Here is a 15236-nt window from a genome sequence, read left to right on the forward strand (position 1 = left end):
ATTCTCAACAGACAAATAGATTTTCATTGTTTGTATTTCTCTGATGCTTGTTTTTACTCTTTCATTCTGTAACTATTGCTGATACTACCATTCACCATAGCTCTCATTACTCCTCAAGATAGTGTTGGATGTAAAACAGTTTTCTCTGATGCTTGCATGCATATGAAAATCTATTATACACACATATGCATACATATGATGTATGTGTATATACATGTACACTCATATACCAAGACCTCAACTAACTACACATATACATCTAAGTTTGAAAGACTACAGCTCAGTAAGACAGCTCAACCTAATAACATCTTTTACTGAATGTAAGGCTCTCAAGGCCTCATGGCCACTTGTACATGAAGGTAGTTCTGGACTACTGGAATAGAGCTGGAATACCAATAGATCACAATAATGGCTATTGAGTGAGAAGACAAATGAATGGATGGATGTTTGAATGATTTGTTTTTATCTTAAAACTAAAAGTATCAATATGCTATCATACTGCTGAGAATACCAAGTATCCTGTAAGAACATTGTGATAAATAGATGCACCTGTTTTATCATGGCTGCTGAGTATGCTTTTATCTTACTCTACAATGTTTTCTTTCCAGGTGAGTATTGAGAATGAAATTTAAGCAGTGGTGTCTGGACTGGTGAATTGGCTCAGTGGGTAAAAGTGCTTGCAACAAAGCCTGATGACCTGAGTTCCAACTCCAGACACCATATGGTAGAAGGACTGAACTTCTTCTGGCAGGTATTGTCTGACTCCCAGATACATGATGCAGCATGTACACATCATCTCTCTCTCTCTCTCTCTCTCTCTCTCTCTCTCTCTCTCTCTCTCTCTCTCTCTCTCTCTCTCTCTCTCTCACACACACACACACACACACACACACAAGAGATATATATTAAAAAATTAAAAAGTGGTTTTAGATACAACATATTAGTAATTGAATATTAATGTTTACTGAGAGTTTTAAAATTTACTTTTATTCTTAAAGAGAATGTACCATCTCTTCAGATTTCAAATTACTGAAAATTACTGTTACAATTATTGATATATAGTATACAGTTATTACTGGTCTTTTATAACAATGTGTAAATAAAAACTACTTTTAATATATGTGTAAGTGGAACATTTAGTGTCTTCAGCTGCACTGTCCACTTTGGAAACAAGTATTCCCTTGTCTCATGATAAGCAGCTGTGTACAGGAGTTATCAGCAATATTTGTCTAGAAAAGTGCAGTACTCCTGCTTGTACAGAAGCAACACAATGTATTAAATATGTAAGGTTTTAACCTACATGGGCCTGGTTACAGAAAATCATAAACTATTCTCAAGTAAAAAAAAAAAAAAAGAACAAATTAAGTCTAGAACATTTGTGTTTAAAAATTCGAGATATGAAATTGATTTTCTCAATTATTCTTCTGACTTTATAATTTGCAATCAAGTAGGTTGACTCCCTCTAAATCTTGATATAGTTTGCCACACTTGGTTGAACAGTTGCAAGCCTAGGTATTAAACATAGGCCTGATCTCTCATTCTTAGAACACAGCTAGCTAATAATTACTCCATCATCAAAATTGGACAGAGGGTTTCATTGTCTAACTTGCTTTGATATTCTCAGCTATTACCAAAATCTGCTTTAATAGTATCAAAAACAAATCATCAATTATATCCCATTTGTCCCCATGTAGTAATTGTTAAAACATGACAGAAAGTCCCCAATGGGAAGGATTAAATCAAATGGCTTTTGTATAATTTTTTAATTTAGTTTTATTTTAAAACTTTACTTATTTTTTAATATTTATATATATATAGTGTGTGTTTGCACAAGTTTACGTGCACCACATGCATGCAAGAATCCATGGAGGCCAGAAAACAGCATTAGATCTTCTAGAATTTGATATAAAGAGAGTTATGAGGCACCAAGCAGACTAGGACCTGAACATGGATCTCTTGGAAAAGGGTCAATTGCACTTGTGATGAATCATCTCTTCAGCTCCTTATTTTTTTATTTTTTATAATGCACATGTGAGTGCAGATACCCGTGAAGTTGATGCCTCTGGGTCTGCAGTTGTAAACAGTTGTAAGCCGCCTAATATCAGTGCTAGGTTGGGAACTCAAGTACCCAGGAAGAGCAATTCATTCTTTTAAGCACCAAGCCATTTCTTAGATATCCTTTTTGCAATTTTTAACGAATTGGAGTTTGTATATTCTTTTCCAAAGAAAAGCAAAAATTTTCTTTCTAATTCAGAGTGATGTAACCATCTGCATTTAAGGGTTAAGTGTTATCAGCACTGAAACTTGTCTAGCACAGTGTAAATATATCCATAGTTATCCATACATATCCACTCACTGTAAAAGATATGTGTAGTATATATGAAGATATGAACCACAGGCCAGCAGCATGTAATCTCATGCAATAAAACAGCATGACTGTCTTGAAAAGAAATGTGAAGAAGAACCAGGAAGGCAATGGATGAATTTAATAAGCAGATTTTTCTTGGAGGTTTTATGTACAAATATGTCATTTTGTCCTTTGGAAATTAGAATTGTCGAACTCACCTTCGTATAACCAGTCAGCAATCCCATTAAAAATTATTCCTTCTTTTCCTGAAGATGTCAGTCGTAAAGAACTACTCTTTATATCAGGTTGATAGTAGATATTGTTTTCAAAAATATAAATCTGGATTAGGAAACAGAAAAGAAACAAAAGCCAAACATATTAGTATGCCTTTCTTAAATGTTTGTGTTAGAGAATGATCCTTGGAGGGCTAATGGTTTTATTTTCTAACTGCTTTCAAACGGATATCATTTCATGTGGCATTGAAAGACTAATACTTATTTCTTTCCTTATCTTTTGTTGTTGTTGTTGTTGTTTTTTGTTTTTTTGTTTTTCAAGACAGGGTTTCTCTGTGTAGCTTTGCACCTTTCCTAGAACTCACTTGGTAGCCCAGGCTGGTCTCGAACTCACAGAGATCGGCCTGGCTCTGCCTCCTGCGTGCTGGTATTAAAAGCATGCGCCACCACTACCCCAGCTCCTTATCTTATTGATATCAGGCTGTCATTTGGAAATTATATGGCATTTATACTTTCAAATCCATATTTTCATCACTTTTATTTCATCTGCTTAATAATGCTTGTCTCATACTGCCAAATTGTTTTGGCTGTGAAATGATATTTTGTAAACTCAACAAGACAGATAACTGCCACTAGATGCTATTTTAGTAACAACAAACTAACTTTTTGCGAAGCTTCAATATGAGGTCTTGATGATCAATAAAATAATCTTGAGAAACTCTCCCTGACTCTGTCCATGTTCACTCACAGATTCACTAATGATAAGCAGCAATAAAATATCTTTGAGCTGGCACACAAAACACAGCTTTAAATAGACCCATATCCTCTGCCAACTCCTTCTTCAAGAGCATGAGGGAGCTCTAACAGGCCATGATGTCTTCCAAAATAATGTCAACCATAATACCTCCAATACCAGGATCAACAATGCTCACCAAAAATGCTTTGGACAATCAGAATAAAATTACTAATTGTTGATTGTTGATAATATCTTTAAGTCCAAATGTTTGAAATTATTCACCCATTTATAGAAACACTTTTCTTCCACATATTAGTGAGGTCTAAAACTGGCCAAACTGGTATTTTGGCTATTTTATGGTGAAAGATGACCTAGCACTGAAATACCCAGCATGTTATAATAATCAAACACACAATAACAAATAAAGAAAAGTCAAAAATTACAACAAAAACATTGGCTAAATAATTCTTGTCTGTATTTCAAATATTGCTGTATATAATGAAATAAAAAGCATAAAACATATAAAATATCACTGAAACTCTATTGCAATGTGGAGAATTTGGAAAGAAGTGGTAGTGGGTATATGTAATAAATAATTCATCAATAGACATGATGTATATTATAGTAAAATTTTAGTGACTTGGATAATTTTTCTCATCTTTCTAAATATCAGTATTCTTGCATAAAAGGTAGATGAGATTTACACAGATTTTGCAGGTTTACTGTGAAGAATAAATGAGATTCTGGATACAGAAGACATAACATCCATGCCTATTTCACATGTAAGGCTGACTTATACATATCAGCACACCTCAAAATTCTAAATTTTTTGGAGGCTGTATATTTCAAACTAAATTATCCCAACTACTGGCCAATTGTCCACATTATTCTGGTTATTTCTATAGTAGTAGCAATGGGAGTAAAATAGCCAACATCAGTAGTGAGGACAGAGATAAAGCATGAAGACTTCTAAAGAGGGTGTTTAAGAAGTTTTATATTTGTTTGAATTTCTGTGATATTTTCAGGTGTTAATAGGAAGCAGTCACTACTAACTGAAAGCAAGTGTATCAGACTTATGTCAAACTTCAGACATCTGTCAAGTGTCCCAAAAATTGATAAAAGTTTTAATAACTTCCATTGTGACAGAGAAGCTGAGAAATATTATTAGTTTTTTTCTAGATAATGGAAGCTCAAGTTTTGCACCCCTTATGTGCTCTTCTTTTGCTTTCCAGAGACATAGTCAGTCTTTTTCTCTTTTGCATCTGAAGTTTCTACAATGACTTGTGAAAGATGATGGCAAATTACACACATCTCATCACTCAAGCTATTGTTATTGCTACATGATATTTCCTCCAAATTGATACCCCCCCATCCTTAAGAATTAGGAATTAAACTAAACTTTAAGGGCTCAGGAAGCAGTTAAAACTCATAAGGCCTAGGAAGCTCCTGAAACTTACAAGACTCACAAGGCTCCTCCCCAAGGTTATATGAGCAGTGACAACTGCTTCAGAGAAGACACTCTCCACCATTCAAGTTCTTCAGGGAGTTCCAGGAGTGCAACTGCCATGAAGCATTATTCCTACTGGGTGGGCTTTTTGGTAATGCAATTGCCTTTGAATCACCCATTCTTATGTAAGTAATCCCTTACTAATTCTTCTATACATAGCCCCACGAACTCACCAGTTTAATCAGCCCTATTGGATGAAGCCATTTCTTTGTTCTGTAACTAGTGTCATTTACAGAGTAAATAAATGCTTGTTCACTTCACTCCATGGAAAATAAAACAACATATATTACAAAAAAGGAAATAAAATAGCTTCTAAGTCAAAAAAATTAATAAAACATCCATGACTTCAGCAGATGTACAAATTATCTAAATCTACTGACCACTAATTACATTTATATTGAAAGAACAGATTGGAGGGGTTTCAGGATCCATGTGCAACTGACATCACCTCTAAATGCAGAAGAAGAAAAAGCAACATGGAACCAGCAATGTTAATATTATTCTATCCAAAGCTACAAGTCCACAGAGAGTCCCCAAGATTATCATTTTCCAGTGGACAAAAATAAATTAGTGGTGGCCTTTGTAAAAGTGCACATTTAGAATTTAATTAAATTTAACTGTCAATTGTTTTTATTTAATAAATTCATGTTTTTTCACTAATAATCACAGGCCATAGCCACTTCCTTAGCAATTGACAGCTGAAACACTTCCAGGTACATTTGGGAAGTCTGACAAAATTAAAGGCATTACTGAGAGCTGAAGCTAGATTTTTTTAAATTAAATTTAATTTTTTTATTCATGATAAGGGTGGAGGGGCATGTGCAAATGCATAGAGGTATCTGCAAAGGCCAGTGGAGTGTTCAAATTTCCTGGAAATGGAGCTTTATGTGTGTGAGCCTCCTGAATTGGGTGCTTGAAACCAAACTGGGGTCCATTGAAAAAGCAGCAAGCACTCTTAACCATTTAACTATGCATCTCTCACCCCAAATAAATTTAAATCACACTGAAAATATACTAAAAAATAATGCAATTTAACCCAATGTCACTGATTAAACTGCCACATTTTGAGATCATTGATTAATGCCTTCTATTAGCCACCTAAGCAGCCCAACAAACAGGAAGTGATAGCTTTTTAATGAGGTAACTCTCAAATTCATACAGCATGTCAACCCCCTAGTTTTTCAAAATCAGCTTTCTTAATTTACTTACAAAATATCTTAAAAGTTTAAATCCACTGAAGTGTAAGAGAGTACAACCAAAACACAATATCTGAATTTTGCTGCTAGGAAATACTTAATGAACAGTCAAACCACTAGTTTTTCATTGCCAAGTGCCTAGATACAACATTGTATTTATGGGAAGATTTTATTTTGTTATCATCAATATTTTTTGAGACAGACTTTACTATGCAGCCTAAGTTGCCTCTAACTCAACATCTCCAGTGTATGAGTCTATCTTAGTTTGGATTACTATTGCTCTGATGACATACCATGACCAAAATTAATTTGAGGAGGGATGGGCTTATTTCTCTCACACTTCCATTAAAGCAGTTCATCATTAAAAGCAGGTGAGGGCAGGAACTCACATAGGCCAGGAAACTGGAGACAGGATCTGATGTAGAGGCCATGGAAGAGAGTTGTTTACTAGTTTGCTTCTCATGGCTTGCCCAGACTGTTTTCTTATACAACCTAGGACCACCAGCTGAGGAGTATTATTACCTTAAGTGGGCTGGGCCTCCCCACCCAATCATCAATAAATAGAGTGTGCTACAGTCCTTCCCAGAGCCTGATCTTAAGGAGGCATTTTCTCAAATGTGTCTCCCTTCTCTCAGATGACTGTAACGTGTCAAGTTGACATAAAACTAGCCAGCAGAGAATCTTTATAACAATTTTTAAAAGATTTATGTTATATTTAATTATGTCTGTAAACATGAGTGTAAGTGCCTTCAGAGTCCAAGAGAGGGAATCAACTCCTCTGCAGCTAGAGCAACAATTGGTTGTGAGCTGCCCATTGTGGGTGACATGAAGCAAACCTGGGTCCTCTGAAGGAACAGCAAATGCTCTTAACTACTAAGCCATCTTTCCAGCCCCAAGAACAAATTTTATTTGTCTTTTCTTCTTCCTGCCCTACCCAGGAGCAGATGCTCCCTTTGCTGGATCTCTGAGCATTCTGAATTATTAGTGGGGAAATAGTGAGTATAACCATTTTTCGACCCACATCTTAGATGGACATACAGCAAGAATGAAGCAAGAACTTTGGCTGGTGACATGCCCACATTGTGTAGTACAAGCTGCTTTTCAAATCCTCTTCTTCCTGCTTCCACCTATTTGTTTCCAGGATTACAGCAGTGTGTCCACCATACTGGCTAAGAAATGAACTACAGTGTGAAGGGAGAGAATGATCACAGTGTCAATGGTCTATTGTTATGGATTCTGCCTGCAGCAATGCTTTGTTTGTTGTTCTCCTAGAAGCATTGTCTCAAACTTTTAGTCAGGTTAAAAGAAAATAACAAAGGGAGTGCAGTGGAACTAAAAATCCAGCTCCAGGGCTCTGATGCCCTGTTCTGTACTGTACAGACATGTATATACAAACTCACAAACACATATAATTAAAAATAAAAACAAATTCTTAAAATAAATCTCTGTTATTTGTAATGGTGTTGGAGTATCCATAAAGATTCACTATAGCTGGAAGAATGTTTGGACTCTCTTCCTTTGTAGCTTGCTGTTTGGGAACATGGAAATTAAGAAAGCCTGTTGGTATCTCTTTTATTTACATAGAATGCTTTTTTTATCCTTCTACTTACTGTTGGACATTTAGCTTGTTTCCGTACACTGGGGGTCCCCAATAGCACTCTGGAAATAGTCTTCTGGAAACCTGCCCCCTTGTTCTTTCAAATCAAGACTAGAATTTGTCTTACTATTCTATAGCTATGAAGAGACACCAAGACCAAGACAAATATTATAAGAGAAAGCATGTAATTTAGAGCTTCCTTACAGTTTCAGAGGTCTAGTCCATGACTATCATCCCAAGAAGCAGGGCAGCAGGCAGGAAGGCATGATGCTGGTGCAGTAAATGAGAGCTTTACATCCTGATCCACAAGTAGAGAGAAAGACTGGATCTGGCAAGTGCTTTGGAAAACTTAAAGCCGACCTCCAGTAATATATCTATTCCAACAAGGCCACACCTCCTAATCCTTCTAAAACAGTTCTGCATACGAGGAACCAAGCATTTAAGCCCATGGAGATGTGGGAATTCTTATTTTAACCACCACAGAAGAAGTGTAATTACTAGGATCACAATGAAGTTTTATTCTAATTTTTGGAGGAATTTTCACTTTTATCCAGAGTATTTCCCATAGATTCATTCACACAAGCAATGCATATATTTGACAATTTCATATCATAGCCAGCACTAATGTTTCTTGATCAGTTGGTTAATTCACTAGTAATTATTCAGGTATGAGGCTAGATCTCATTATTTTTATTTTGATTGGTATTTCCTTTTTGATTAATGAATACATTTATATTTGAATGCAGATTATAGATGCTCATATGTCTATGAATAAATTGTCAATGTTAATTTCAGAGATTAATGATCTCTGTGATGCAGAAATTAATTTGGCACATGAACTAATGGACAACAGATGTTTAATAATTATAAAAACTAAATATTTACTTTCTTCATAATTGTGTGTGTATATGTGAGAGTATGTGTGCCAGCAGAAGCCAAAAGATGGCATCAGATCTCTTACAGATAGAATTATAGGTGATTGTAAGCTGTTCAGTGTGGGTACTAGGATTGAACTCAGGTCTTCTGCAAGAGCAGTACATACTCTTAATCAGCAAGCCGATTCTCCAGTATCTTTATATTCCTTTTTAAATACCATAACAATTAAACTGTTTACTTACCTTAAGGCATTTTTTTTTCAATCTTGGCTCTCCTTACATTTAGTAAAAAAGAAATTTGGTTATGGAGGATTGTCATCTACAGGAAATTATGCTCACCTGTATCTCTGATTTCAATAACCAAATTACAAAAAAAACCAGTCTCTTTCATTAGTTATAACTAATGATGTTTATTGTCAATTTGGAAAGCCCCAGAATTCCGTTAAAATTTTCCAGGCATATCTTTTGGAAATTTTCTAAATTAAGTTAACTTACGTGCAAGAAAGACCATATGTGCAGGTCCATTCTGTCAGGTGAGGTCTGTCTGATTAAAGAAGCAAAACTAGATTAAACACTCACATCTTTTTCTGCATCCTGCCGGGAGATGCAATGTGACCAGCTGCTCCACACTCCTGATATCATGACTTCCTAACCATGAGGAACTGATAAACCCTTCTCTTTAGTTGCTTTTTCATGTCTTTGGTCATGGCAACCAAAAATGTAACCAGTAACCAAATATTGTTCAGACATTTGTCTATGATGCTATATGTCCCTTGCCTGGAGCAGCAGTGCATAATCACCCTGGACAGAAGAGCTAGGAATAATTTAGAGTTATGTGAATTCTTTGCCTGAGAATGTTCTATAAGTATGTCTTAGGGTTTCTATTGCTATGATGAAACACCAGGGTCAAAAAGCAAGTTGGGGAGGAAAGGGTAGGAAAGGGTTTATGAGGCTTACACTTCAGCATTGCTGTTCTTCACTGAAGGAAATCAGGACAGAAACTTAAGTAGGGAAGGATCCTAGAAGCAGGATCTGATGCAGGCCATGAAAGGAAGCTACTTACTGCCTTGCTCCCCGGGGATTGCTCAGCCCACCTTCTTATAGAACCTAGGACTGATAGCCCAGGGCTGGCACCACCCACGTGGGCTGGGCTCTGCCCCATTGGTCACTAATTGAGAAAATGTCTTACATCTGGATCTCATCCAGGCATTTCCTCAACTGAAGCTCCTTCCTCTCTGATGACTCCAACTTGTGACAAGTTGACACACAAAACCAGTGAGTACAAAGCAGTACAATTCTCCAAGAGCTCTTTGGTCATTTGCTGTTTGAAAGCACTGCTAAAGTTTACCTGGGTTGTAGAGACTTATTAATGAGTAATCCCTATCCTCAAGAAGAGTGCAGTCTTACACGGTAGAGTAAATGTAGGGTAAACCTCTAAATGCCCATGGGGGAAAAGCATGGTTTACAGGGCTAAGCCATGAGTGCAGACATGATGAGTGGTCGGCTTATCATGGCTTTGAAGATACAGAATTGACTGTACTCTAAAGGACAAGGAGGAATTCATGGGTTTGAAGAGAAAGAGGGAGACCATGCAGGCTGAGGGACAGAAGGACCTAGTTACAACCTGGCAAGTGTGGGGCTGTTGGGGACAGAGTTATATCGAGTGTTTGTGCACCATTTTTTACTAAACCCCAACCTGGTTCCACCAGCTTGCTACACCAAACCATTTTCTACTAACTGACAAGTGGGCTTTTGTTTGTTTGCTTTTGTTTTTGTTTTTTTCTTTGAGCAGGCCTGTGGAAATGCTTAGGAAAACAACTGTTGGTTATTAAATAGTGTACCGTGAACATAAAGGACAGCTAGCAGGAGAATGGCTCAAATAGGAATTTATAATAGGATTAATAGGAATGCTAATTGTGCAAATAAAGTAATTTTTCCTAATGGATATCTATAAAAAAGCTTACTGTGATATTGTGAGTCCAAATGGTGGAGTTTTAGTACCTTTTATTTGGTGTTCTTTTAAAATATTTTTAATTAAGAATTTTTTTGTTCATTTTACATACCAATCATAGATCCCCTTTTTCCTTCCTCCTGCCTCTCCAGCCTTTCTTCCTCAACCCACCCTCCTTTCACTCCTACAAGAAGGAGGGAGTCAGCAGAGCGTGGCACATTCAGTTGAGGCAGGTCTAAACCCCTCCTCCTGCCTCAAGGCTGTGTGAGGTGTCCCACCATAGCCATTGGCCCCAAAAAGTCTGCCCATGCATCAGGAATGGATCCTGATCATACTGCCAAGGGGCCCCTTAAAATGAACAAGCTAAAATTTTAATTAAGGTAGAAAGTAGCAAATTTCCTTGTGGCATTTCCACACATACTTTGGTACGATTGATGCTGTCCACCCTCAGTCCTCTTCTCTGGCTCAGTACCAACCCTCCTTTCCACTTTTCATGTAGCATTTCCCTACACACACACACACACACACACACACACACACACACACACACACCACACACACACACACCACACACACACACACACCACACACACACACCACACACACACACCACACACACACACACACACCACACACACACACACCACACACACACACCACACACACACACCACACACCACACACACACACACACACACACCACACACACACACACACACACACACACACACACACACACTTTCCTTAAGTCTCTTTTCTCTTCTCATGCTTCTCCTCTGAGTCACACACACACTCACTCCCCTGTAAACACACATGTTTGGAAATCAGAAGTGATATCAGAACATAAAAGAAAACATAATACATGCATTGTCTTTGCTGAACCTAGGTCACTTTCTAAATATAAGATCTTTCATCTTAATCAAATTTTTATAAATTTTATATTTTACTGTTCTCTATGACTGAATAAAACTACATTGTGTATCTGTGTTGCATTTACATGGTTACATTCTTCTGTTGATGGAGATTAGGGTGACTCCATGATCTTGTCAAGGAGACCAGAACATCAATAACCATGGATGTGCAGATATCTATCATAGGATCGATAGTCTTTTGAGTGTTATATCTGCAGAAAGAAAACATCTTCAAAACAAAATGAAACTACTAAACAATGGGCCAAAAACTGAACAGATGGCTCTCAAAAAAAAAAAAAAAAGGAACATAAATGGCCAATAGATACTTTTAAATGTGTGCAATGCGCTTAGCCTTCAGGGAAATGTAAATTGAAACAACTTAGAGATTTCATCTCACTCCAAGCAGAATGATTCTTATGAATAAAGCAAAGAACAGTCAATGCTGAGAGGACCTGAAGAAAGAGGAGCCTTATCCAGTGCTGAGAGAGGTGTGGAAGGCTGCAGCCCATTAGATCTCCCTATAGAACTCCATCCTGCAGGATTTCTTAGTCCTGGTTGTGTGCACTTCAAAACAGGTCCAATTTGAGTCTTATATTATTCACAACAGAATGGCTTGAACATTCAAACCATCAAACACTTGTAGCAGGAATCTTAAAGGTACTTATTAATTAAATCAAACCTGAGGCCAGTTATTGGGGTGAATGATGGAAGATCAGAGAAGCAGAAGAAGCCACAGCTTCCTCACCTCACCAGTTCCTCAGCTGGTTTTGTTTCCTCAGACTGCAAGCTTCTGAGTCCTCATTCAAATGAATCTCAGCTGAACTGCTGCTAGAAGCCTATAACCTTAACCAGCCAAATGCTTCTAGTTTCTGGTCTTCATGCCTTATATATCTTTCTGCTTTCTGCCATCACTCCCTGGTATTAAAGGCTCACTTCTTGGGATTAAAGGTGTGTGCCACCACTGCCCAGCTGTATCATTGAACAGAAGGATTTCTGCCTCTGGAATGCTAGGATTAAAGGTGTGAGTGCCACTGCCTAACCTCTATGCTTAATATTGTGGCTTTTCTGTTCTCTGACCCCAGATAAGTTTATTAGGGTGCACAATATTTTGGGGAACACAATGCCACCACAAACACTGGGCTTCTTTTGACTCCTGTGCCATGGGCTATACTCTACTCTTATATACTTTATGGTTCAGACCTTCCTTTGATACAATTATGGAACCTCCTCATCTTTTTTCAATAGTAAGAAACTAATTTTCCACAATCACAGCTGCCCTTGTTAGCTTTAATATCATCTTGATATTGCCTAGTCAGCTGAGGAGAAAACCTTAACTGAGGAATTACCTAGATCAGATTCATGTGTTGACAGGTCTGTGGGAGCCTGTCTTGATTGTTAATTGATGCAGGAGGGCCCAGACCACTGAGAAGTCCTGAGCTGTATAGAAAAATGAGTTAATTGGGCTGGAGAGCTGGTTCAGTGATTAAGAACATCTACTGCTCTGCCAGGAAAAAAACATGTTTGATCACCAGAACCCACATGGCTGCTCACAAGTATTTATAACTTGTGAGATCTGATGCTCTCTCCTGGCCTCTGCATGCACCAGCCATATGGATAAAGCAGAGTCATATAAATAAGATAAAATTAAATGTAAAAGAAAATATTTTAAATTTTATTAATTCTTTTAAATTTTATATATTGACCACAGCTCCCCTCTCTAATCTTCCTTCTACCCCACCCCACCCCTGCAGCATCCACTCCTCCCTCTGCAGTCAGAAAGGGGTATGCCTCCCATGGGAGTCAACAAAGCATGGCACATCAAGTTGAAACAGGAAAAAGCTCCTCCCCCTGCATCTAGGTTGGGCTAGGCAACCCAGCTTGGGGAATACCAAGCCAGCTCAAGCACCAGGGACAGGTCCTAATTGCACTGCTAAGAGCCCCACAAATAGACAAAGCTACACAACTACAACTATCACATACATGCAGAGGTCCTAGGTCTGTCCCATGCAGGCTCCCTAGCTGTCCCCAGTCCAGATTTGATGAGTTCCCATGTTCTTAGGTCAGCTGTCTCTGTGAGTTCCCCTGTCATGACCTGACCACCCCTGTCCTTTCCCTCTCTCTCTCTCTCTCTCTCTCTCTCTCTCTCTCTCTCTCTCTCTCTCTCTCTCTCTCTCTCACACACACACACACACACACACACACACACACACACACACTCTTCAACAGGATTCCCGGAACTCAGCCAAGTGCTTGGCTGTGGATCTCCACATCTGCTTCCATCAGTTACTGGAAAAATGCTCTCTGACAACTAGGGCAGTCACCAATCTGAATACAGGAGTAGGCCAGTTCAAGCACCCTCTTCACTATTGCTAGTAGTCTTAGATAGGGTTATCATTGTAGATTCCTGGGAGCTTACCTGGCCCAAGGTTTCTCTCTAATCCCAAAGTAACCACTATCAAGAAATCTCTTCCATTATTCTCCCCTCTGTCCCATCTCCAAACTGCTCTATCCAATCCCTTATGTTCCCTTACATCCGTTGAAGCTCCACACCCCACAATTTATCCAGGAGATCTCTTCTATTTCCCCTTCCCAGGGAAATTCATGCATCTCTCTTAGGCTCCTACTTGTTACCTAGGTTTTTTTGGGCTCTGGATTGTAGCATGGTTATCCATTACTTAACAGCTAATATCCACTTATGAGTGAGTACATACCATGGTTTCTTTCTGAGTCTGGGTTACCTCATTCAGGATGATTTTTTTTTTCTAGTTCCATCCATTTGCTTGCAAATTTCATTTTTTTTTTTTTTTTTTTTTGCTGCTAAGTTATAATCCATTGTGTAAATGTACCACATTTTCTTTATCCATTCTTCAGTTGAGGGGCATGTAGATTGTTCCCAGGTTCTGGCTATTACAAATTGTGCTGCTATGAACATAGATGAGCAAGTATCCTTGTGGAATGACTGCACATCCTTTGGGTATATACCCAAGATTGATATAGCTGGGTCTTGAGGTAGATTGATTTCCAATTTTCTGAGAAACTGCCATACCAATTTCCAAAGTTGCTGTACATGTTCGCACTCCCACTAGCAGTGGAGTGTTCCCCTTACTCCACAGCCTCTCCAACATAGGCTGTAATTGGTGTTTTTTATCTTAGCCATTCTGACAGGTGTAAGATGGTATCTCAGAGATGTTTTGATTTGCATTTCCCTGATGACTAAGGATGTTGAACAATTCTTTAAGTGTATCTTGGCCACCTGAGATGCTTTGTTTGTTTGTTCGAGACAGGGTTTTTCTGTGTTATTTTGGTGTCTGTCTTGGATCTCACTCTGATGGTCAGGCTGGCCATGAACTCATAAAGATCTGCCTGGCTCTGCCGCCTGAGAGCTTGGATTAAAGGCATGTGCCACTACTGCCCAGGTCCATTTGACATTCTTCTGTTGAGAATTCTCTGTTTAGCTCTGTAGCTTGTTTTTTTTTTTAATTGGATTGTTTGATATTTTGATGTCTAATTTTTTGAGTTCTTTATATATTTTGGAGATCAGCCCTCTTTCAGATGTGGGGTTGGTGAAGACCTTTTCCCATTCTGTAGTCTGCTGTTTGTTTTATTAACAGTATTGTTTGCCTTACAGAAGCTTTTCTGTTTCAGGAGGTCCCATTTATTAATTGCCTATCCCAGTGTTTGTGTTACTGGTGTTATATTCAGAAAGTTGTCTTTTGTGCAAATGCATTCAAGGCTATTATTATTAGTGTGTGTGTATGTGTATGTGTGTGTATGTGTGTGTGTGTGTGTGTGTGTGTGTGTGTGTGTATGTGTGTGTGGGTGTGTGTGTGTGTGTTTGTGTGCATGTACCCACCCAAACATGTGAATACGGGTATATGACAAA

The 15236-nt window shown here is 38.1% G+C and overlaps 1 protein-coding gene across 4 annotated transcripts in view; it reads right to left on the reverse strand.

Moving 5' to 3' along the window:
• Dpp10 (dipeptidyl peptidase like 10) overlaps nt 1–15236 on the reverse strand; it is a 1497630-nt gene that overhangs the window by 100771 nt on the left and 1381623 nt on the right. For all 4 annotated transcript variants that reach the window (XM_036202538.1, XM_036202540.1, XM_036202537.1 and 1 more), the window contains one exon: nt 2566–2686. In XM_036202538.1, the coding sequence (XP_036058431.1) occupies nt 2566–2686 (121 nt within the window). The remainder of the gene's footprint in view (nt 1–2565; nt 2687–15236) is intronic.

Source organism: Onychomys torridus, chromosome 11 (assembly GCF_903995425.1).
Source record: "Onychomys torridus chromosome 11, mOncTor1.1, whole genome shotgun sequence".
Lineage (NCBI taxonomy): Eukaryota > Metazoa > Chordata > Mammalia > Rodentia > Cricetidae > Onychomys > Onychomys torridus.